Genomic DNA, 25315 nt, shown 5'->3' on the forward strand with positions numbered 1-25315 from the left:
GATTCGTCACGAACTTCTCGGCTCGGCAGTTGATGACCTTTCCTGCATAAATGAGTTCAGCTTTCAGGTGCTCCGGTGGGCTGGAAAAGGTGGATACAGTCCTAGGAGACTCTTTCCTAGGACTGTATCCACCTTTTCCAGCCCACCGGAGCACCTGAAGGCTGAACTAATTTACGCAGGAAAAGCCATCAACTGCCGAGCCGAGAAGTTCGTGACGGATCGAATTTACTGTAAGTTCGCTCATCTCTAATAGACAGTGATTACAGCTCCCAGCAGATCCTTCTTACTTTTATATGTAAGGATTTGCTTTATCTAGATTAGTTATCTACTTATTTTTGTTTAATCCTCACTTTTTCCTATTTTTTGGATGACATTTTGGTGGCTTCAGAACCAATTCCCAGGTTTCCATAGAGTTCTGGTCTCAACATACAATGGTCTCAACATACAATGGTCGTCCTGGAACCGATTAATATTGTAACTTGAGGGACCACTGTATTGCAGCTTTCAAGCTGGGGCTAGTTACCCTAAGTGCCTTAAAAATGGCATCTGTGACCCATCAACTAATCAAAGCCAAGATTCCCTGTCCAGAGGAACCAAGTGTGCACAGGCTGTGTAAGTACTTCTGGGGTAGGTTACTAATATTCAGGTATATCATAATCATTATTTATGGTATATAAATGAATTAGAAAATAGCATAAATGTGACCTCCCTAATCTAGTAAAGTCGGTTTAAGGCTAGGTTCACACGTTGTAGCAGAAGCTGCACTGACATACAAGGTGGCGCTGTTGTTCAGCTGACTGCAGGGAAGAGAAGTTTGTTACTGGCTGCCCGGTGTGGGGGGGGTGTGTGTTGTAAGTAAAACAGCTATGTAACTATTAGGCTAGGTTCACATTGCGTCATTGCTTCCGTCAGTTGCTGATGTACACTGGACAGTAGACGGCGGGAATTTTAAGTGCCAAAACCTAGTGTGGACTTAGCCGTGTCCTGGGTTTACACTGCGTTTTTGCTTAAATTAATCGGAAGCTAAAAATGGACTCCAATGACCTACCCGTGCAACAGAGTCAATTGTTTTGCTGTATACAATAGCGCAGCTGACTAGGATTTTGTATACAGCAAGTTAAAGAAATGGCTTCGGTGTGATGCAAACAAAAAGCGCTGTATGAAGCTAGCCTTAACACGCTTTCAGCAGCAGTCAGTTCGAAAATAGCGCCGCTCTGAAATTTACATTGTTTCTGCAAGGTATGTACCCAAATGTTGCCACATTCCAACACCCATAGATTTTTTATTTTTTTTTTATTGATAGAGCTGGGTGGACTTTTTTTTGCAGAAAAGTTTTTGCGGGTACCATTTTCATATACATACAACTTTTACTATTTTTAGGAAGTGGACTGACAAAAATACTGCCTTTGTTACTTTTTTTTTTTTACATTTATTTATGTATTTACAGCGTTCTCTATGCAGGATAAATTATATTTTTTTTATCGTCTGTGCCATTATGGACTTGGCAATACCAAATATGTAAAGGTTTTGTTTTTTTTTTTTTCTGGCCCCAAAAAATGCAAGAAAAAACGCCAGAAAAAAACACCACGTCATTTTCCTGTTTGTCATTTTTATGTTGCTTTTTTTTGCCCCTTTTGGCGTTTTTTTTTTTTTTTTAATTTTTTCCAAAATTTGTTGGGTACCAAAAATAAAAAGCTGCAGTACGGATGGAACAAATTGTATTTAACAAAATGTATATTTTTTTTATAACAAAACTTTTACTCATTTTTAAACGGAGATGAATTTATGTTGGTGGGCAGGGACCTAAGAGTGTAGCCAACAATAATAAAAATGTAGAAAGGTACCATTTAATTTTAAAAATATTTTTTATAATTTTGTTAAACTTTTGTTTAGTAATGTATTCTAATAGTGTTTTATTTTTTTTAATCATTTTTTAAGGTAGTACTACTACTACTACTCCCAGCATGGAACAGACTGTTCCATGCTGGGAGTTGTACTACCTGTACTAATAGACAGATCGCCCCGTTGCGATCCTCCTATATAATGGCTGCTTCTCCCCTCCCCTGCACTGTACTCTGTGATGTGAAGTTCTCGTCACATCACAGATTCATATTTCCCGCAGAGAGCTCTGATTGGCCAGCTGCTCCTATAGCCATGTTTTCTGTATGTATCCTCCATGTCTGCCGTATGTATCCTCCATGTCTGCCGTATGTATCCTCCATGTCTGCCGTATGTATCCTCCATGTCTGCCGTATGTATCCTCCATGTCTGCCGTATGTATCCACACTCTGCTCCATGCTGGGAGCAGTAGCACCTGCATTAATAGACAGATCACAGCCGGTGTCACTCCTGCAATTGTCCTGTATAAGCTATATACATAGCACTATACTGTATATATAAAGGAGACATGGAGGATACATATAGGAGACATGGCTATAGAACGTCCGGCCGCTCTTCTCTGGTCACCTGCACTGTAATCTGTCATGTGAAGTTATCTTCACATCACAGATTCGTATATGCTGCTGAGAGTTGTGATTGGCTGGAACCATCCGGCCAATCACAGCTCTCTGCGGTAAATATGAATCTGTGATGTGAAGAGAACTTCACATCGCAGAATACAGTGCAGGGGACCAGAGAAGAGCGGCCGTGCTGCCCGCTTCTATACATTATATAGGAGGATCGCAGAAGGTGTCAGAATGGCGTTTTTCTTGGCATTTTTCCCCCCCTCTTATAGACTTCTATAGGTAAAAACGCCATAATCTCAACATGCTGAAATTATGAAAAACTGCCAAGGGACAGGAAAATGCCAAAAGGATTTAAAAAAATGCCAAACTAAAAAAATTCCTAGTGGAAAAGGAATTTTGCGATTACTCATTGATTTACAGCTAACCTCTGGCCGCAGTGTTTTTTCACTGAAAAAACGCCATTGAACAGATTTGGCGTTTTTCTTTGTGTTTTTGCTATAAAAATAAATAAATAAATAAATAAAAATGAAAACTTAGCCTAAAGGGGGACTTTGGTACAGAACATCTTTTTCCCTATCCACAGATAGCCGGATGCTGTATCTCCCATAGAGCTACATGGAGAGGCGTGAGAGACGCTGCTTTGTGCCGTGGTCAACTGTAATCTGTGCACGGAGTGGAGGTTGCTCTGTGCATGGGGAGAAACTGGGTGCTCCGCGGGGGAGGACCCCCAGCAGCCGAACCCCAAGCGATCAGACACTTCTCCCCTACCCTGTGGCTAGGGGGATAACATGTTCTGTACCGGAGTTCCCCTTTTTCCCTTTAAGGGTAGGGTCACAGTTAACGGATATACAGCGTATCTTACGCTGTGGATCGACCAGTGACCAGACCCATAGTGTGTCTCTAGCTGTGGCCACCCACCCTGCCCCCCTGGCCTGCTCGCAGGGGCAATTCGCCACTCTGAGCAGCCACACCGGGGCCTGCGAGTCACCGCGCGCATGCGCAGTGTACTCAGACATTGCAGCTGCTCTACGATGTCTGAGTGCACTGGGCTACTCCCAGGCTCCTGTGTGGCTGCTTGTGGCAGGCCAAGGGGTGAGGCAGGGTGGTGGGGGCACTGGCAATAGCTGGAAGCACACTATGGGTCGGGTCAACGGCGGATCCCCAGCGTAAAATATGTCTTTTATATAGGGAATTCATGCATTTTTTTTATTTTGGTGGGGGATATAAAAAAATTAAAAAACTTTAACTATTCCTAATAGGGGGGGCTTCCACCAATGATCTTTTGATCACTTTCATAATACACTGTACTACTACGGCTCTGTGCAGGCATGTCCATGGCATACCTGGGGGCCTTTATAAGACCCCTGGCTGCCATGGAAACCCCTTGGCAAATTGAGTTTATGTATTTGTTTTATATTTCAGCTTTAGGATACAATACATACAGAGGCCTCAAGTCCATATAAAGTGCATTCAGCATCTCTGAAGATGGACGGGGATGTGGTTTCCAAAGCTGATCAAATAATGAACTTCACCTTGGAGATCATCAGCCTGCTGAGTGGAGAGGTGAATGGGAAATTAATTAGGACTTATCTACTGTGTATTACTAAAGAATAGGAACAGCAAAAAATGTACGCGTCCATTATATGGACAAAAGTATTGGGACCCCTGCACATCACACCTACAGGAGCTTTTAGGACATCGTACTCAAAATCCATAGGCAATAGAGGGCACTCAACTTCATCATGGTACTTAGGATGTTGTGTCCTGTACTGCAGGCTACTTAGTGGTAGTCACTCGGGGAGGTAGATGATAATGTTCAGGAGTGTACCTAGAATATTTGGCAAACGGAGCAGATCCAGTATTTGGCATCTGCCCTTCCATGCATCTTAAAAAAAACACAATGCGTGCTTTTATGTTTGCTTTTTTTCTGATGGCCCCCCCCCCAATTTTCATTAGATCTCATGCCAAAAAAACGTATCCCCTATCCGAAAAATGTATCCCCTCTCCACAGATAGTTTTAGGGACTCCCTCCCCGGTGACCTCCTGTATGGAGCCAAGGCTCTCTACTGAAGCGGCACGTCACAACCCACACCCAGAGCGGGGGCTGCCACCCATTTCCATGGCAGAGCCTGTAGAGATACATATAGAGAGGACATGGTGGCCCTGCTTCGTGTGGGAGCTGTAATGCCCCGCTCCAGAGAGAGCCGGGGCTGCATAGAGGAAATCGTGGGGGGACCCTGCAGTTGAACACCCCCCCCCCCCCCCATCTAAAACTTATACGTTGTCCAGCATGAGACTACTCCTTTGAGATGTTTCCCAATACTTCTGTCCAAAAAGTGTATATGAACATATACCTGCTCAAAGGAGGCCAACCAAAAGTGAATGAAGGTCAGGTGAATGAAGCCCTATAGATACATTTGATGTACAGAACAAATACAGAGCTCAGACAAAATGTGAACATAGCATAACATTTACTACACATAACACATTGTGTTATGTCACATTCGCACTTAAATGGGCACTCTCATTAAAACTAATTTTTGCTATTGCACTCCTTATGGTAAATGAAAAATATTTCTAATATACTTTGTTTAAATTTTTTTTCGTTTTCTATGTTTTATTTGTGCTTAAAAAAGCTCAAGAGCACATTTTCCCCCCAACTGATACACAGACTTTGGACCAAAGTCCGAACACAGGAAGTGCCGCCTGGAGTGCTGAGGGGGGGGGGGGGGGGGGGGGGGACACCACCCCCCCCCTCAGCACTCCAGGCGGCACTTCCTGTGTTCGGACTTTGGTCCAAAGTCTGTGTATCAGTTGGGGAAAAATGTGCTCTTGAGCTTTTTTTAAGCACAAATAAAACATAGAAAACTTCATTTTTTTTTAAACAAAGTATATTAGAAATATTTTTCATTTACCATAAGGAGTGCAATAGCAAAATTAGTTTTAATGAGAGTGACCCTTTAACTGAGGTAGTCTTATCCCATGATTTAGGAACCTGTAAAAAGGAAAAGGCCTGGTCATGTCTCACGCAAAAGTAATACCAGGGTAAGCAGGAGCCAGAGCCTCATCACAGTGCCACAACTTCTACCTGAGACACAGAATGAAGCGAAGATCTTAGAACTCACCAACAAGATCACCGAGCTGCTAACTGGAGAGGTGAGCACATGGGGCTTTATACAGTAACTCCAAGAGGTGTTTGGATGAGGACTGTATCATTGTTTTGGCAGGTTCCTATAAGAGATGAGGACATCATGGTTAGTTTCACCATGAATGAGTGGGAGTATGTAGAAGGACACAAGGCACTTTACAAGAATGTCATTATGAAGGGACACCAGGTCCATGAATCATCAGGTAAGTGAAACAAACATTTTACATTGTATTGGTGAATAGTTAGTGTGGTGAGCTTGAGGGGTAATGGTGTCTAGGGTGTTGCGGAGTGGTAGTATAGGGTATAGGATTAACAAGTAATTGTCGTGACGCCAGGGTGAGCGTTCCTCAAAGCAACAGTCCTACTGCCACCTGTCCCACAAACGATAGGGAGGAATAAAGCAATGTCCACAGCAGAAGTTGAAGTAAACCAGGAATAACTTTACTACATATTTTATGCAACTTCAGATAACAGACAGTCTTTTGTAGGAGGACTATGGTACAGGCTCTTCACAGGTTTGCTGGGACTTTTGAGTTGAATGAGCTTGGATTTTGCTAGCCACTGTGCTACTGAATTTAGGGGTAATTTGGGTTCAGTAGTCACACAGGATTTGTAGGTTTTTAGCTGGAGTAACTCACGTTTTGTGGCTGCTGAAGAATAGGCTCCAGGCCTAGCTTGAATTGTGGTAGATGATACCGATCTGCTTGCTTTGAAGTGCAGGAACTGAAAGAGATGTTACTGCTTTTGAGTTCAGCACGAAGAGAGAATTTTGTGGCAGCAGCCCCTTATATAAGGAGGGGGCAGGTACAAAGCTCACTGGTTCTGCAAACCGGTCAGTCCTGACCTAAGGAACTATGGGTATGTCACATGACCCAAAGGTCCTTGAACCAAAGCATTACATAATTTATTTAAAGTCACATGACCCAAAGGTCCTGTACATGAACACACTATAATACAATATAATAAATATATACATTTCTAGACCTTATTGAGAGGCGACTAGGGGTTAGCCCTCTAGGAGAGCCCTACTAGCATGGAGGGACTCTGGCTGAGGGAACTACTGACAAAGGGACAGGACCAAGTCCTGTATGGGACACCACAATTGGTATTGGATTTACCAATTACCTGTTAAAGGGGTTCTCCACTGCCTTAACCTACTTTTGGCAGTTAGTTAGCTCTGGGGCTATATGTTATTATGGCTTTTTTTCATGTTGCTAACAGTTCTGTATGTGGTGTTTTACTTACCTTTTTTCCAGACCCAGAAGCTGGTTTCTTAATTTGCTTCCTGCCTTGCCTCGACCACTTTGTTTCTTTTCTTCCGCCGCCATCTTGCCATCGGGACGTCACCGTGGAGGGTGGTGTGTGGGAGGCCGGCCTGCCCCTCGCTCCGTACGTGCCCACCATGGAATCCGTACGTGCCCGCGACGGAATCCTCTGTCGTCATCAGCGTGCACCCTCCTTACTTTCAGCTTCTTCTAAGCTGAATGCGGATTGGGCTGCTTTCAGCGAATCTGATGCCGTGATGGGCACATGCGCAGGTGGTCCTCGCTCCGGAGGATCATCTGCGCATGTGCCATAGTGATGTCAGCATCGGGCCTGACGCACTGGGGGTTAGTTAACCCTAACCTGGCCAGAGCTGAGTTCCGGAGCGTTGGACAGCTCCTGAAGGTTTGCTATGGCAGTGTTTCCCAACCAGGGTGCCTCCAGCTGTTGCAAAACTACAACTCCCAGCATGCCCAGACATCGGAAGGCCCAATCCATATTCAGCTTAGAAGAAGCTAAAAGTAAGGAGGGTGCGTGCTGATGACGACAGAGGATTCCGTCGCGCGGGAGGCGGGCACGTACAACACACCACCCTCCACGGTGACGTCCCGATGGCAAGATGGCGGCAGAAGAAAAGAAAAAAAGGCAAGGCAGGAAGCAAATGAAGAAACCAGCTTCCGGGTCTGGAAAAAAGGTAAGCAAAACACCACATACAGAACCGTTAGCAACATGAAAAAAAGCCATAATAACATATAGCCACAGAACGAACTAACTGCCAGAAGTAGGTTAAGGAAGTGGAGAACCCCTTTAAGGCGTTAGAGAGGATTTTTCCCATAACTTGGTGATCTTGCTGCATCCTGGTGATCAAATCATAGACATTCCTTTTTGTTGGCCTATCTCTGGGTTCTGACCACAACAGAAGTCTTTTGGAGAGATGAATCAAAACTGGCACAACAAAAAGTGCAAAATTATGGCCCATGAAAACAACTAGGTTGCTTATTTCATTTTCCTCTGGGATATCCCCCTTTTCACCAGTTTTGATAAATCTCCCCTGTTTTTGTTGGAATATAGAAAGGAACACAGTCCTATATTGTACCTATATTATCCATAATGCAGACCCCCCCCCCCCCTTCTTGCTGGTTTGGGGGTCCATAGAAGTTATCTCTACAGCAGGGTAGGAAAGATTTTTGGGGTTCCTTCATAATTAAAACATTTGTGGGGAAAATAAAACTAAACTATCTGCCAGTTCACGATAAAACTGGCAGCAAGTTTACTATAGAAATTTCTGAAAAGACAGATGGACAGACTTTTAATGATTTAAGCCATACTATGAATGGACCCCCTAAATTCCAGCCCCTTGTGTAACTTATTGAATACAGACTTTAAAAAAAAAAGGGAGTTTTGTGCTGCTAAAAGAAAATTAAATTAGCTTTCTAAATTGTAAACTCCCCTTATGTCCTATCAGGAGCACAAATAGCGGGGGATGTAGATAGAAGAATCGTCTAGGGAGGTATCTCCTAGATCTTTAAAAAAAAAAACAAAAAAAAAAAAAACATAAGGTGGAATTATGGGGGCTCATTTTACAGTATGGCTTAATCCATTAAATGTTTCATCTGTCCTATGAGTCCACAGGATGGAGAAATCCCCACTATTTGCACTACTGATAGAACGTATCTCCTCAACCTAAATTCTCATTGACAAAACTATACAGACAGAATTGAATGTCGGCAAGGACTTTTTAAGCAGAAGAAACAGCGGGCACTTCTTTGACACAAAATCCCATGTACTGTTGACAGAACATTTGACAGGAGATTTTTGTTCAAACAGATTTGGGGAGCTTTATGAAAGCCTGTCCAGAAGAAGAGTTGGAGACTTCTGACGGGAGCTGCAGGTTTGAGGTACGGCGCTGAAAGGAACAACCAACAGGTATGATGTATTGATTTAATCTAAAACAGTGTAACGATGCAACGAGTTTCACCGCGCATGCGCGGCTTCATCAGGCATATCAGTACAAGGTGAGAGTCTTGTTAAAGAACAGCAGTTTAACACTTTAATTTCCAGGCAGAATCAGATGTTCTATATCAAAAAGAACCTATATATACAAACATAAATCCTACACTCCAAAGCTTTGGACCCATGTGCAAATATGCAAAGGTAATGAACTAATAAGAATTTATACTATCTTAACAAACATGACTATGCAGTAAAAAACAAACCTCATTAGGTGTAATGAAAGTCATGAAAATCATGAAAGTGCAGTGCGTTAATCAAACTGGCGAATCATATGAAAAGGTTTTTATATGTATGTGGGCGATACTATATAACTCTCAAGACTGGTGTTTTAACCAATATACGGATTATATATATATATATATATATATATATATATATATATATATATATATATATATATATATAATTTTTTTTTTTTTTTTTTTTTACAGTGAAGGTAGTAGAAGGATGCACTCACCCGGTAAACTTGCTTGGAGGAATATTTATTCACAAACAGCAAATAAACGTACAGCGGGTAGAAACAGAAGCGGCCTCACAGCGACACTTTCCTGCGTGTATCAATTTATAAAATTGTTCCATCTTTTTACCCAATTAAATGTAAAAAATCTTGTTTCTTTCTAGTCTACATATCCGTATTTTTGTAAATAACAGTTTTGCTTTAATATCTCCACCTGCCCGCAGCTGTTTGAATTCAGTCTAATTTTCCATGTAAAAAGCCAAACCCTTTATTATTTTTTTTTATGTCCTATAAATAGCAAGGTGTGGCTGAATTATCTAACCCTTTGACAAAGAAGAATTGCTGTGTTGCCCTTAGTGTTTTCTGATTTTAGATTGTGGTGTCCATTTAAAAAAAAAATGTTCTGTGGAAAATGCCTGTGCTTTTTGGCAGCTCAAAGTGCTTTCTGAGGTAATAAAAAGATATGCAATATTTATCAAGTCTGTGCGCCTTTTTTTGTAAATCAGGCGCACGATCATCAAAAAGAACGCAAAAAAAAAAGGAAAAAAAAAAGCTGCTTCTCACAGATAACATTGATAAATCTCCCCCAGTCTGTTCACTAGTCACATCACATTATTATTATTTTTATAATATTCACAAATAAAAAAATCCCATGCATTGGATGTTATTCACTTGATTTATATTGTTCATTCGTATAATTTTCATACAAAAGAATATGTAGACGTATTTATTGTATATATTATTCACATATCGTGTGTATGTATATATTATATAATATATATATATATATATATATATATATATATATATATATATATATATATATATATATGTGTGTGTGTTCAGTTACATTGTTTTAGTGATTCCTTTTTAATTATAATTAGATAAAATATATTTATATTATCTGTATATTGGTTATAATACCAGTCTTGAGTTACCATATAGTATCGCCCACATACATATAAAAACTTTTCATATGATTCCCATTCAGTCTGATTTAACGTACACTGCACTTTCTGCGCAATGTGCTCTAACACCTAATGGTGTGTTTTTATTTTTTACTGCATAGTCATGTTTATTATATACATATATTTTTTGTTTAGATAGTATAAATTATTATTAATGCATTACCTTTGCATATTTGCACACTGGTCCAAAGCAGGTTTTGTGTGTGTGTGTGTATATATGTGTATATGTGTGTGTGTATATGTATATATATATATATATATATATATATATATATATATATATATATATATATATATATATATATATATATATATATATATATATATATATATTATATTGTGTGTATTTCATTTATTTTTGAGGTTCCTTTTTGATATGGAACATCTGATTCTGCCCGGAAATGAAAGTGTTTAACTGCTCTTCTTTAACGAGACTCTCGCCTGGTACTGATATGCCTGATGAAGCCGCGCATGCATGGTGAAACGCTTTGCATTGTTACTTTGTTTTAGATTAAATCCTACCTCTTACCTGTTGGTGGTTCCTGATAGCGCCGTACTTCAAACCTGCAGCTCCCATCAGAAGTCTCAGATTTGTCTGTTCATGTTGAGCAGGAGGGCCGCAGATCGAACCTTTTCATCCCACTCACTCAGTACATCGTTGTATATGTGTGTTCACACAACCACCTCCGGTAAGCAAAAACCTTCCCCGTATTGGGCCTTTCCACTGGTGGTATTTCACTATGGAGCGCCTTTTTATGCTTTTATTTTCAGAAGAAAAGTTGCCCATAGCAACCAATTTAAATTGCTACTTTTATTTTTCATAGGCTGCTTCTTGCATTTCTTAAAAAAAATAAAAAAAAATATCTGGTTGCTATGGGCAACTGCACCTCTCTTCCTCTACACAGGTTTTGATAAATTTCCCTAAAAGCTATGTGTTATGGGGCATCAGGGCTCCCTTTTTTTTTTTTTTTAGGCTAAAGGCAGCTTTCTCAAAAATTGCATGAGATCCTGCGTCAAAGTATTGCCCCTGTTTAAGGTTATCACCAACCAACCATTTGTGTCATCTGTAAGACCTATAAGGCCCTGTTGCTCTTTTTAGTTGGCTATTCTGCATAATTGACAAAACCATGTCATATGCCATTTATGTACTTGTAAATTGTTCTGATTTCTTAAATGTTTTTTTTTTTTTCAGGTTTTAATCTCCATCGATGGTATTTCCCAAAGACTGTACATAGAAAGGGTCCTTTGAATAATGAAGTGTTAAGTCTTTCTCAGGAAATTCTACATCAACTTACTGGAAAGGTGAACATTTTTAGACTATCCTATTGGTTAAGTTCATAATACTTAATAGATTTTTTTGGAAAACCAGTTAGAGACAGATACTAAAACTTCTTCGTAATTGGTTTCTGTTTTCCAATTAATTTTTTCATTTATAGTAGTTTTTTTTTTTTTTTTTTAAGTGGGCAGCCATTTTTCCTCATGTTTTTTTTTTTTACAGCATTTAGAGAAATGCTTTACAGCAAGCCCCATGGACATAGACACAGTGGTCTGGGGCAGAGCCTAGTCTTTTTAGGGTAGGGTCACATGCAGCACATCTGCAGTGTCAAATGTGCTGATGATCATCCCTAGAGTGAGCCTCCTGCTGTTCCCTACTGTGGTGTGCCACTGCGGTGAATGGCGGGACCACGGGTGTTGTGGTGGGATCAGATGTTATTAATCCCGGGGGTCGGATGGTATTAACCCCTGTGTGTTTGTGATGCCAGTGTGGTTTTTGGGTTTTGGAACACCACCCGCCCAAATTCTCCGCTATCCCACGGGCTAGTATTGAATAAAGAGTCCACAACCAGGCTTTACTGAATAGAAAACAGGTGTAATTATCTTCACAGCTATGGCCAGAATTCCCAGAGAGGTGACCAGTACCCAGCCGACCTCGCAGCTCGCTGGACCAATATACTTGTAACTAACTTGACTTTGACTTGTAATTAGACTTGACTTGACTATGTTCAGGACTTGACTAGATGTAGTGACAGCAGACATAGACTTGTAGACTTACTGTATAGACTTGTAGCTTTGTGGCCTCCAGATGCTGAACACTTGTCCTGAGATCTCTGGTAGCTGCTTCAGCAAAGACTTCGATGTTACAGCTATGAGCACATAACTCAAAGAGACTGAATTAATATGGCCGCCCCTTTATATAGTGGTGGGGCTGGACTATAGCCCATTGGTCAAGCTGTGGGTCATAGGTTAAGATGGTGCTCTCTGGGAGTACATGTTACAACAAATCATGTAACTACATAACATAACATGTGACAGGCTTACTCACAGGTCCTTGAGACCTCCCACAGGTCCTGTATACTATCTAGACATGACATTCCGTCTATGCATTAAAGGAACAAACACACATTTTATTAAACCAACAGGAGAACAAGGGGAGACCCTGCAGGGAAGCCCCCAGGTCACTTGACAGGGCCTACAGGTAGTACAGGACCATGTACCTGTACTGGGACATCACACTACGTTATCTGCTCGTAGCAGCAATCCAACGCTACCAGTAGACACATGGGGATCTGCGAGTTGCCGCAAGCATGCGCAGTTTACTTTACATTGCGGACACTCTCGGCCAAGCTCAGGAAGCAGGGAGGAGTGGTCGCGATGTATGCTAGTACACTGTTAATGCACGCGGCTCCCAGATCCCTGTGTGTCTGCAGTGGGTTCACTCTAGGGATGGTCAGCAGCATCAATTATGCTGCGGATGCGCTAGGTGTGACCCTACCCTTCATGGAAGGGTTTTCTAGGCATGCTCTGCAGGGAGGGGAGGCTAAACTCTGATCATCACGCAGGCCCGTCGCTACAGGACAGGCAAACCAAGCAATTGCTTGGGGCCCCGAGCTGGCTGGGGGCCCCCAAGCACAGCCAGTGCTTGCCCGTCCTGTAGTGATTAACAATCGTGCTCTTGGAGTTTGTGCTCCGGGCCCCAGGCACCCAGTCAAACAAGAGGGCCCCCCGCTACACTTGGTATCTTCCCTCAGCCCGAACTCTTCTCTCAGCCGTCTGAGCAGGAGGAGGGGGAGGGGGGAGGAGAGAGATGTGAGGAAAGGAGACCGCAGGGGCTGTTCAACATGGAGCCTGACTAACGTAGGTGTCCCTGCATGTATTTGTGTATAAGCGTGTGTGTGTGTGTGCAGATATATATATATATATATATATATATATATATATATATATATATATATATATATATATATATATATATGTGTGTGTATATGTACTGTGTGTGTGTGTTACTACTGTGGATGACTATATGTAAAGTGCATGTGTGTATCTATACCAGTGTTTCCCAACCAGGGTGCCTCCAGTTGTTGCAAAACTACAACTCCTAGCATGCCCAGACAGCCAAAGGCTGTCTGGGCATGCTGGGAGTTGTAGTTTTGCAACCTCTGTAGGCATCCTTGTTGGGAAACACTAATCTATTCTATCTGTGTGTGCATGAAGCATGTATAGTATGTAATGTGTACAGTATGTGTGTGTATAATGCATGTACAGTGTGTTGTGTGTATAATGCATGTACAGTATGTAATGTGTATAATGTGTGTGTGTGTGAAGCATGTATAGTATGTAATGTGTACAGTGTGTATATATGATGCATGTACAGTATGTCTGTATGATGCATGTACAGTCTGTAATGTGTACAGTATGTTGTGTGTATGATACATGTAGTCTGTAATCTGTACAGTATCTGTGTATGAAGCATGTACAGTATGTAATGTGAACAGTATCTGTGTGTATGATGTGTGTATGATGCATGCACAGTATGTAATGTGTACAGTGTGTGTGTATGATGCATGTACAGTGTGTGTGTGTATATAATGCATGCAGTGGCAGATCCAGGGGGGGGGGGGGGGGGGGGGGGAAGCGGGGCATTTGCCCCATCCCTTGCGTGTGCCCATTGGAAAGCAACGCGGAGGAGCGGAGCAGCGAACAGGACATGCGCTGGCCAGCATGGTAAGTGACCAGCGGCACATCCAGCTTCAGTGCTCCGACCACCGCTCCTCCAGTCCCGGGACCTACTGCTATGGTGGCCGGACCAGAGGAGCAGTGGTCGGAGCACTGAAGTAGGGCAGTAATCGGGCATACAGCCTCCAGCCATACACTGTAGAGCTGGATGCTGTATGTCTGTGGGGGAACATACTACACCTAATGTGGGGAACTATACTGCATCTAATGTGAGGAGAACTCTGCCGCACCCAACGTGGGGAGAACTCTGCCGCACCTAACGTGGGGAGAACTCTGCCGCACCTAACGTGGGGAGAACTCTGCCGCACCTAACGTGGGGAGAACTCTGCCGCACCTAACGTGGGGAGAACTCTGCCGCACCTAACGTGGGGAGAACTCTGCCGCACCTAATGTGTGTGTGTGTGTGTGTGTGTGTGTGTGTGGGGGGGGGAAACTGTGCCGCACCTTGGGGTTGGGGGGGGCACTCCATGTCCATTTTGCTTGGGGCCCCCAAATTCCTTCAAATGGCCCAGAGCATCAGCATTTATTAATGGTGTCTTGTCTAGAAACTGTTGTCACCTTTCCCTGTCTGTGATAAAAAGGAGCAGGAATGCTGTAAAGTGATCTGTATGAAACTGGAATGGTCAGCTTGTTATCAGGCCTAGTGGTTAGAAAAAAGATTTTTGGATTATCTTAAAATATAGATAGTAAAAAGCTAAATTTGAAAAAATCACCAAAAATGGAGAGGTGGTTTGTAGGAAAAAACAGTGTGGGAGATTATTAAAACTGTCTGCACTAAAAACCCTAGTTTTGGGGTTTAGACACTTTGGGGGAGATTTATCAAAACCGGTCCAGATAACTATCAGCAGCAAACATCTGACGGTAATGACGGACATTACAGATCACGATGTTATTCTGGTAAATGGTAAAATGCAGCGATCTATACAGATCACGGCATTTGGTGTCTAAGGGTCCCACCGGCAACCCAGCAATGTGCGGATGGGTTGTTGGGGAAGCCTGGGGCCTTACCTGCCCCTCAGTGTCTTTTTCTGGCTCAGAGATTGTTATAGTAGGTGATAGCAAAAGCACAAAGAACATAATCTATGTAATGCAAAAATTAGTTTATTTATTTTTTTAAAGTTTTTAAAAAGTATTTGGAAAAAAAAAAAAAATCCCCCCTCATAGTTAAGTCACCCCCCCCCCTTCCCATTTTTTTCCAGAGAGAAACACTGTAAAAAAAGAAATAAATAAATAAATAAATTATAAAAACTTATTTGATATTACCAAACTATTAAATTCCTAATCCGGGCACTGTCTACTGATCCATGGAGTAAAAGTTATCATGTACGTTTTACTGTATTGTAAACTCCGAAAAATGAGTGCCCCACAAAATTGCGCAACGGTCACTCTGACCATTTCGTTTCGGGAGGGATTAGTCTGCATCAGAGCAGTGTGGCTGTGGCTTACCCCTCCCTATAGACAACACAACTCAGCTGTGCCAAACATTTGTGTGGGGAGGGCAAAATAGAGAACTATCAGCGAAAGATTCATTCAACTCACTTTTATTAAGAATGAAGGCCCACCTTAAAATTTTACTAAAATATATATAATCTTCCACAGTATGTTTAAAAAGAAATGTTGGGTAGTAAAAATTTTGTTTCCCTTTATGGGTAAGGCTTGGTCCTTAATTTGGCATAATCATATATGTTATTATTTACAATAGGGTAGGTTTGGCACATGTATTTGGAGTTTAAAAAAAGAAATATGAGGCACTCCAACTGGGGAAGAAAGGAGACCTTTTCGGTGATATGATATACCTTGCAGTCAGTTTCTATGGATTTACTTGCATAAGATGAAATCATATGGGAAGAGAATTGACCTAAAGTACATACCGTGTTTCTCCGAAAATAAGACCGGGTCTTATATTCCTTTTAGTCACAAAAAACACACTAGGGCTTTTTTTCAGGGTAGGGCTTATTTATTTATGTACCTTGAACAACATGGGGGCTGTAGCAGTGTGGAGGATGGGGGGGGGGGGCTGTAGCAGTGTGGAGGATGCGGCACCCCCCCATCTTCCACACTGCTACAGCCCCCCATCCTCCACACTGCTACAGCCCCCCCATCCTCCACACTCCTACAGCCCCCCCCATCCTCCACACTCCTACAGCCCCCCCCATCCTCCACACTCCTACAGCCCCCCCCATCCTCCACACTGCTACAGCCCCCCCCATCCTCCACACTGCTACAGCCCCCCCCATCCTCCACACTGCTACAGCCCCCCCATCCTCCACACTGCTACAGCCCCCCATCCTCCCCTTCTCCTGTCCTCCACACTCCTACAGTGCCCCCCAACCCTCTGCCATAGTAAACTACGGTACACATTTCATCCCCAGCGGAGACCAGCCCTTCCCCACCTTCATACGGTAGCTTCCGTAACTTGTACTGTACGGAAGCTGCAGCTCTCGGCGGCGGCGGGATCTCCTTCTGTTGCTTAGCAGCCGGGGGCAGGGACACGTCCGTGACGTCGGCCGTGCATACGTGCGGACGTTTTAAAGCGATGGGGGGGGTTTGTGGGCATTACTGGCGGCCGCGGTCTGGATCTGGACCGCCATCTGCCAGTTGATTGCCCCTGGCCTAGGTCTTATTTTCGGGGTAGGGCTTATATTGCAGCCCACCCTGATAATCCTGCTTGGGCTTACTTTCGGGGTAGGGTTTATTTCCGGGGAAACGGGGTAGATCCGATCTTCTTTGACCAGTATGAAAGTGGGGATGGCACCTACATATAAGAGCATGGTAAGAATGGAGAGAAGGAGCTATCATGGGAGCACAGTTTGTAAATAACGTAGAGAAACCTGGATATGGCACTGAGGGATGGACTGTGTATTAGGAGTTGAGGATTAATCGGTGATGTGTATTGCAGAAATGGCTAATTTTGTGTGATTTGAGATTTTACAGTGTTTTTGTATCACAATATTATTTTATATGTAGGATTACATGGCTGTGAAGAAGACGGGTGATAAGGGTAGAGCTCAAATCTCCATAGTGGATTCTTGGCCTCCCTCACAGATACTTGATGGAAATAATGAGAACATCCTGGATCTTACCAACAAGATAAGACGGCTGCTGACTGGAGAGGTGAATGCTGCTGGGAATGCTGGGACATTAGGTTATCAATGGAATACCTCACGACTGTTTCTTTGCATGTCAGGTTCCTATAAGGTATGAAGACATCACAATCTGTTTCTCCATGGAGGAGTGGAAGTTTGTAGAAGAACATAAGAATTCTTATAATATATTGTTTTTGCCAGGTAAGATCTATCATTACATTATGTATGTCAAGTATAGAATTTCTTTTTCTGATCCAGTAAGACCCCCATTAGTCTGCACAGTGTATGATTCCAACAATAGCCCTCCACAGGTAGAGGTTCTGGTTTCAACTTACAATGGTCCAGAAAATATATTGTATATCTTGTATATCTATTGTATGTTGAAGCCATTGTAAGTTGAGGGATCACTGTATTGTATTATACAGATGCCTGAAAATACCTGGTGATGTTTTATATCTGCTGCACTGTTATCTATCCAGTGTTTAATATGGTAGGAAATCACTGATTCTGATGTCTAGGAAGTCATAAATAGATTTTTCAAAACTCCACCTATTTTTTTTTTTTTTTTTTTTTTTTTTTTTATAAGTAAGACAGTATATAATGTGTAAGTAATTTGAAGGAAATACCAGTATAACACCACATGATTTGGTTTTATCAACAGGGAGATATCAAATGCTTACAGTAGCTGGAAGTGACCAAGAATAAACATTTAAAGCAATATTGACAGAATATCCCCCCAAAAAATAGTTCAAAGTTTAGAGTTGTCTGGGAATATATACATTTATTTCTTGTGAATTTTCGGTTCCTCTGTGCAACACAGACCTATTCTATTCATACGCCCCTCACCACCAGTAGATGTGAGACCTACAGAGACCTTTAACTAGTAAGCGCCTTTGGGACCCTTCCCCTTAGTAATTGGAGGACCAAAGTCAATGTAAATCTCTTCCCTCTATGACTTCAAATTAGTTTTTCCTCTAAACAAATAAAACAAGGGCGGCTGAGTTCTGCATTTGAACTTTTTTAGTAGCTGCATAGTGATATACAAAATTACCCGCAGTGGCCCACATTTAGAAAGACTGGCACATTTTGTCAGTCTAACAAAAGATGTAGTTGTTGTTCTAAAATTTTTGAAAATGGAATCTATGCCTGTTATAAAAAATAGTTTGAACCAAAAATATATACCTAATTTTCAGGCTTTCATCTTAAAGGGTACCTCTCATCAAATAAACTTTTGATATAGTATAGATTAATGTATGCAGAATAACTTTCCAATTGCAGGTTAATGAAAAATATGCTTCTTTCTCTTGTATTTTTCCCGATCAGTCCTGTCGGCAAGCATTTCTGACTCATTCTGGAATCCTAAACACTCAGAGCTGCCAGCCTGCTTTGTTCACAGCCAAACAGGCTGTGAACAAAGCAGGCTGGCAGCTCTGAGTGTTCTCCTTTGTGAACAAAGCAGACTGGCAGCTCGTAGTGTTTAGGACTCCAGCATGAGTCTGAAATGCTTGCTGCCAGGACTGGTAGGGAGACCCCTAGTGGTCATTTCTTCAAAGTGGAAAATTAAATAGAAAGAAGCATATTTTTTTATAACATGCAATTGTAAAGTTATTCTGCGTACATTAATCTATAATATATCAAAAGTTTTTTTTGATGAGAGGTACCCTTTAAAGGGATTATCTCTAGATTTAAACTTCTATGCAAAGGATAGGGCATAGGTATCTGATCCGTGCCAGTCCAGTTGCTGAAACCCTTACCAATTGTGTTAAAGGGGTACTCCTGTGGAATTTTTTTTTTTTTTTAATTAACTGGTGCCAGAAAGTTAAACAGATTTGTAAATTACTTCTATTTAAAAATGTTAATCCTTCCAGTTCTTTATCAGCTGCTGTATGCTCTACAGAAAGTTCCTTTCTTTTTGAATTTCTTTTCCGACCGCAGTGCTCTTTGCTGACACATCTGTCCATGTCAGGAACTGTCCAGAGCAAGATAGGTTTGCTATAAGGATTTGCTTGTGCTCTGTACAGTTCCAGACATGGACAGAGGTGTCAACAGAGAGCACTGTGGTTAGACAGAAAAGAAAATAACTTCCTGTGGACCATACAGCAGCTAAGTACTAGGAGGGTTACATTTTTTAAATAGAAGTAATTAATTTACAAATCTCAAAAAATTTTTTTTTCAAATCAACTATAATCAAGTTATAGTTTTCCACCAGAGTACCCCTTTAAGGGTGAATGGATCCACAGTGCATATGCATCCATCCCAATCACCGGATATGAGACTACTGAAGGTAGCACCATACAGTGCCAAGCAGTTTGGAACTCCACTGATGAAAATAAATCTTTGGATAACCCCTTTACGTTGACTACATTGCTGACTACGCCTACCTCTCCCATTGCTTCGAAAAGTTTGTCAAAATTCATAATTTTGTTTTAACAGCTTATACTACAGACTGGCATAACCTGCATAGTAAATGTGGGACGATGCGCTGTGTGGATTTTTTCACATCTGTTGGGACATTGGTCCCCAGTGACCTCACTACAGAATTTATTTTGTGTGGTAAAGTGACTATAAGGCCATGTTCACACGGATGATTAGGTGTTAAATGACGGCCGGCATTAGGTCCACTGGAAAATGCCCCATCTTCATAGACGGCAATGCATTTCCAAGTGGAATCACAGAAACCTTAAACGGGTTCAATGTTTCTGCGGATGCTGGAATTGGGATTTCCGTGGCAGGAACATCTCACAGGGCGGCAGAATCTCACTGACATTAATGGGATGCGGAATTTTCGAGCGGAATATTCCTGTGGAATTCAGCTTAGAAATTCTGCTGTGTGAACATAACCTAACTGTACATATCATAGTAACATAGTTCTTAAGGTTGAAAAAAGACCAGAGTCCATCAAGTTCAACCTACAGTGACCCCCTCGACCTACGATGGCCCCGACATACGATCATTTCAACATGCGATGGCCTCTCAGAGGCCATCGCATGTTGAAGGCAGCATCAACATACGATGCTTTTGTATGTCGGGGCCATCGCATAAACGGCTATCCGGCAGCGCAGACTGCTTCAGCTGCCGTCGGATAGCCGTTTACGGTGCCCCGTTCGGTCCGGTGATGATCACTTAACTGTCCTCGGGGCTCCGGCGCGTCCTCTTCAGGATCCCCTCCATCGTTGGCGCTCTCCATTGTTGTCATCACGTCGCTGCGCACGCCGTCCCGTCATCCAATAGGAGCGGCGTGTGTAGCGACGTGATGGCGGCGACGGAGAGTGCGGATGCCGAGGAAGCAGAGACCTTGCCGGAGCGTCGGTGACACCTCGGGGACGCGGCGACAGCGGTGGACGGCGACATCCAGGGCAGCGGTGACAGGGGAGTACAACTTCCTGTAACAGTCGTCTACAACCTGCGGACCTCCAGATATTGCAAAACTACAACACCCAGCATGCCCGGACAGCCAACGGCTGTCTGGGCATGCTGGGTGTTGTAGTTTTGCAACATCTGGAGGTCCGCAGGTTGTAGACCACTGTCCTATACTTTACATTGCACGGATCCCTCAACATACGATGTTTTCAACAAACGATGGTCCATTTGGAACGGATTACCATTGTATGTTGAGGGACCACTGTATATTCCTAATGAGTCCCTACTGAGTTGATCCAGAGGAAGGCAAAAAAACCCTCATACTAAAGGTAAAAATTCCTTCCCGTCTCCAAATATGGCATCAGAATAAATCCCTGGATCAATGTCATGTCTCTATAAATCTAATATACATAACCAGCAATGTTCTTACTCTCCAAAAATGCATCCAGACCCCTTTTTTATATTTTTACTGAGTCCACCATGACCACCTCCTCCGGGAGAGAATTCCACAGTCTCACTGCTCTTACAGTAAAGAACCCCCGTCTGTGCTGGAGTAGAAACCTTCTTTCCTCTAGACGTAGAGGATGCCCCCTTGTTATAGATACAGTCCTGGGTATAAATAGATCATGGGAGAGATCTCTGTACAGTCCCCTGATATATTTATACATTAGTTATTAGGTCTCCCCCCTAAGCCTTCTATCCTACTCCTACAGTACCAAGTAGAAAGCTGAGCGAACATGAGAAAGGAAGGTTCAGGGAACATGATGCTGCAATCACCCAAGTGGGAAACTGCAATGCAACTGCATGAGATATCAAGTTTGGTCTTGAAAGACTATATATTGATAGATCTAATAGAGCTACGAAATACTTTGCTCTGTAGACAAACTCTTACTAGTCATGAGAATTTCAGAACAACATAAAATTTGGAGGTACACTGATAACTTGCCTATTTTCTAAGCATTCATCGTAGATACATGCAGAAAAAACTCCTTTATTGTCTATGGCCTATATACCAGCCCATGAACAAGAATCGTTCCTTACATAGAATAAAAATGTAGAAATTTTAAAGGGGTACTCAGGCCCCAAGACAGCTGGGGACCCCCGCAATCTAGCATGCAGCACCCACCTGTAAGTACTGACAGAAGCGCTGGAGGTTCTCAGTCTTTTGCCTCCTGACCACGGGGCCAGAGTATCGTGATGTCACGACTCCGCCCCTGTGTGACGTCATGCCCTGCCCCCTCAATGCATGTCTATGGGAGTGGGCGTGACGCCCCCTCACATAGACTTGCATTGAGGGGGCGGAGAGTGATGTCACACGGGGGCGGAGTCTTGACGTCACGATACTCCTGCCCCATGGTCAGGAGGCAAAAGATTGAGAAACCTCCAGCGCTTCCGTCAGTACTTACAGGTGGGTGCTGCATGCTAGATTGCGGGGGTACCCAGCGGTGGGACCCCCGTGATCAGTCATCTTATCCCCCTATCCTTTGGATAGGGGACAAGATGTCTTGGGGCCGGAGTACCCCTTTAATAATCCCAGATATCTGTTTTTAATGCCTCTTGATGTTCTACTCCGGAATGTAGAGTAACTAATTTCTTCCCTTACAGAAATCTCAATTTCTCACAAGTCTCCTCAAATAATTTCTTGGCCTTCGCTCGGAGACAAAGTTACTTTCAATGCAAAGAGTACAAAGCAGGACAGCAGTGTCCAAGAAAATAAAGCCTCGATAAAAATGAGGACAACAAAAGACACTAAACAGTCAACTAAAAGTGTGGACTCTTACAACAGTAAACCGTATAAACCTTCTGATATTAGAATGTATCTCAGAGACCTCACACCAACTAAAGGCAGCTATAAAGATGTCAACTCTGCCCAAAAAATGGGAAAATGCTCGATATGTGCCGAATATCTCAGCCGTGAATCAGAAGTCAGGAACCAGGATCGTACCATCTGCAGAAAGTGTCTCATGGAGACTTCGAACAAACATGGCAGGTGGGTGGAAAAGAAGTTTTCATGTAACTTTTGTGATAAAATATTTACATGCAAGTCCTCTCTTGTTAGGCATGAGCACGCTCACTCCGGAGAGAGACCATTCTCGTGCTCTCAGTGTGGGAAAAACTATAAGCTGAGGCATCATTATACCCGTCACAAGAAAAGCCATGTGTTAGATGAACCAGTTCTGTGTACTTTTGAGGATTCACCGTTGGGCACGGGGAAAGATATGACCCTTCACAATCCCACAGTTCACCAGGATCTTCATACATGTGTACAATGTGGAGCAACCTTTCCTAACCTCTCCCAATTCATCAGTCATCAGAAAGTCCACAAAACAATAAAACCATTCGCTTGTGTGGAATGTGGGAAGACGTTCAGTGGGAAAGGCAGTCGTGATGCCCACTTGAGAACCCATACTGGGGAAAGGCCCTTTCCATGCAAGGAGTGTGGGAAAGAGTTTAGATATAAGTCCCATCTGGTGGAACATGAAAGAAGCCACACAGGTGAGAATGTGCTGGTTTGCAGTGAATGTGGCAAATGGTTCTACAATAAAAGTAGCTTTGAGACTCACTTGAGAATCCACACAGGGGTGAAGCCATTTCCTTGCTCTGAATGTGGAAAGTGTTACAGGAGACGTCATCATCTTGTTTGCCACCAAAGGACTCACACGGGGGAGAAACCCTATGGCTGCACAGAGTGCGGTAAAACTTATAGGGATAGGAAACAGTTAATAAGGCATCAGATGAGACACGCTGGCGTGAAGCCATATTGTTGCGATTCCTGTGGACTAGGATTTATCACACACGCGGATCTTGTTGCACATAAGAAGATTCACACTGGGCATAAACCACACCATTGCTCAGACTGTGGCCGAGGGTTTATCAAGAAGTCCCATCTTGTGGTACATTACAGGAGTCACACGGGGGAGAAGCCGTTCCCTTGTTTAGATTGTGATAAGCGTTTTACCACTAACTCACATCTTTGTAGGCATGTAAAGCGTTGTCATAGCGGGGATGAGACGGCCAGGTAATCTGTTTGTGGTAGGAGGAAATCCCAAAATCTTAATGAACATTAACCCACAAATGTATTGTTAAGAAACATATGTTAATTATATGAATAAAGTTGTTTTATTTTCTTGTCTTAATAAATATTTGAGAATCGTGAGCATTTAGGGTCTACGCAGAAGACAAATCCGACTTGTACAGGCCCCGTAATGAATCTTATGGAGATCCAGAAGATTCATATTACAAAGTTGTTACGTTATTAAATTATAGTGGATCAAACCTCCTTCCATGGTCATATTATAGAGGAGGGGAATGCAAGGAAATGTTTTCAGTCTCAACATGCAGCGATTTAAAAAAATAAATAAATAAAAAAAAATTTTTTTAAAAAAATGCAACGGAGCCGAATAACGCTAATTCAGAGAAAATAATGCTAAAGGAAAGAAAGTGCAAAGTGGGTTTAATGTTTAAAGAAGTACTCTGGTGAAAGTGTCCAGAACAGGAGCAAATCCCCATAGCAAACCTCTCCTGCTCTGGGCAGTTCCTGACATGGACAGAGGTGTCAGCAGAGAGCGCTGTGGTCAGACAGAAAAGAAATTCAAACAGAAAAGAACTTCCTGTGGAGCATACAGCAGCTAAGTACTGGAATGATTAAGATTTTTAAATAGAAGTAATTTACAAATCTGTTTAACTTTCTGGCACCAGTTGTTTTAAAAAATTTTTTTAAATAAAAAATGTTTCCACTGGAGTACCCCTTTAACGACACAGGACATAAATGTACGTCCTGGTAATTAACGCACCAGGACGTACATTTTACGTCCTATTCACGACGCGAGAATCGGAACGCCAGGGACCGGTAATGGCGGACATCGGCGATCGCGCTGATTAATCCCTCAGATTAATCTGCCATTAATCCCTCAGATGCCGTGATCAATACAGATCAAGGAATCTGTGGCTATGCGGCAGTTATATTGGATGTTCAAATCACCTGCGGCACTGCAGTGGGGATTCGATTATCTAAAATGGCAGACAGAGGTCCCTTCACCTGCCTCCATCCGTCTCCTGGGGTCTTCTGCTCTGGTGTGAGATCGAGCAGACCAGAACAGAAGACCGCTTATAACACTGATCAGTGCTATGCCCTATGCATAGCACTGAACAGTATTAGCAATCAAACAATTGCTATAAATAGTCCCTAATGGGGACATCAAAAGTAAAAAATAAAAAAAGTTAATGTGAAAAATCCTCTCCCTTAAGCCCTCTTCCGTTTTTGCATTTTCATTTTTTTCCTCATCACCTTCTAAAAATCATAACGCTTTCAATTTTGCACATAAAATTCCATATGATGGCTTATTTTTTTGCGCCACCAATTCTACTTTGCAGTGACATTAGTCATTTTACCTAAAAAATTCATGGCGAAACGGAAAAAAAATGTAATTGTTCGACAAAATTGAAGAAAAAATGCAATTTAGTAACTTTTGGGGGCTTCCCTTTTCTACGCAGTTCATTTTTCGGTAAAAATTACACCTTTTATAATATAATTAAAATGA

At 42.4% G+C, this 25315-nt stretch overlaps 1 protein-coding gene across 4 annotated transcripts; it reads left to right on the plus strand.

Moving 5' to 3' along the window:
* Positions 1 to 3196: 3196 nt before the first annotated feature.
* LOC130282790 (zinc finger protein OZF-like) lies at positions 3197 to 23874 on the plus strand. Of its 4 annotated transcripts, XM_056531527.1 has the most exons (9): positions 3473 to 3557; positions 3888 to 4028; positions 5457 to 5621; positions 5693 to 5816; positions 11507 to 11616; positions 17296 to 17442; positions 17516 to 17615; positions 22380 to 22764; positions 22834 to 23874. In XM_056531527.1, exons 2-9 carry the CDS (start codon positions 3951 to 3953, stop codon positions 23795 to 23797), a joined length of 2073 nt encoding a protein of 690 aa, XP_056387502.1. In that variant the 5' UTR covers positions 3473 to 3557; positions 3888 to 3950; the 3' UTR covers positions 23798 to 23874. The 4 variants fall into 4 exon arrangements, with proteins under 4 accessions (XP_056387501.1, XP_056387502.1, XP_056387500.1 ...); XM_056531526.1 differs by lacking the exon at positions 3473 to 3557 and adding an exon at positions 3197 to 3290 and having other exon boundaries at positions 22380 to 23874; XM_056531525.1 differs by having other exon boundaries at positions 22380 to 23874.
* The last annotated feature ends 1441 nt before the right edge of the window (positions 23875 to 25315 follow it).

The sequence above is a fragment of the Hyla sarda genome, chromosome 7, assembly GCF_029499605.1.
Source record: "Hyla sarda isolate aHylSar1 chromosome 7, aHylSar1.hap1, whole genome shotgun sequence".
NCBI lineage: Eukaryota > Metazoa > Chordata > Amphibia > Anura > Hylidae > Hyla > Hyla sarda.

What these genes read in the sequence shown, in the direction of transcription:
- LOC130282790 (XM_056531526.1), top strand. Translation starts at nt 3,951, where the DNA reads ATGGACGGGGATGTGGTTTCCAAAGCTGATCAAATAATGAACTTCACC. An exon ending in CCAGGTCCATGAATCATCAG is followed by an intron (nt 5,817 to 11,506) that starts GTAAGTGAAACA and finishes TTTTTTTTTCAG; the next exon opens with GTTTTAATCTCCATCGATGG. An exon ending in TAATATATTGTTTTTGCCAG is followed by an intron (nt 17,616 to 22,379) that starts GTAAGATCTATC and finishes CTTCCCTTACAG; the next exon opens with AAATCTCAATTTCTCACAAG.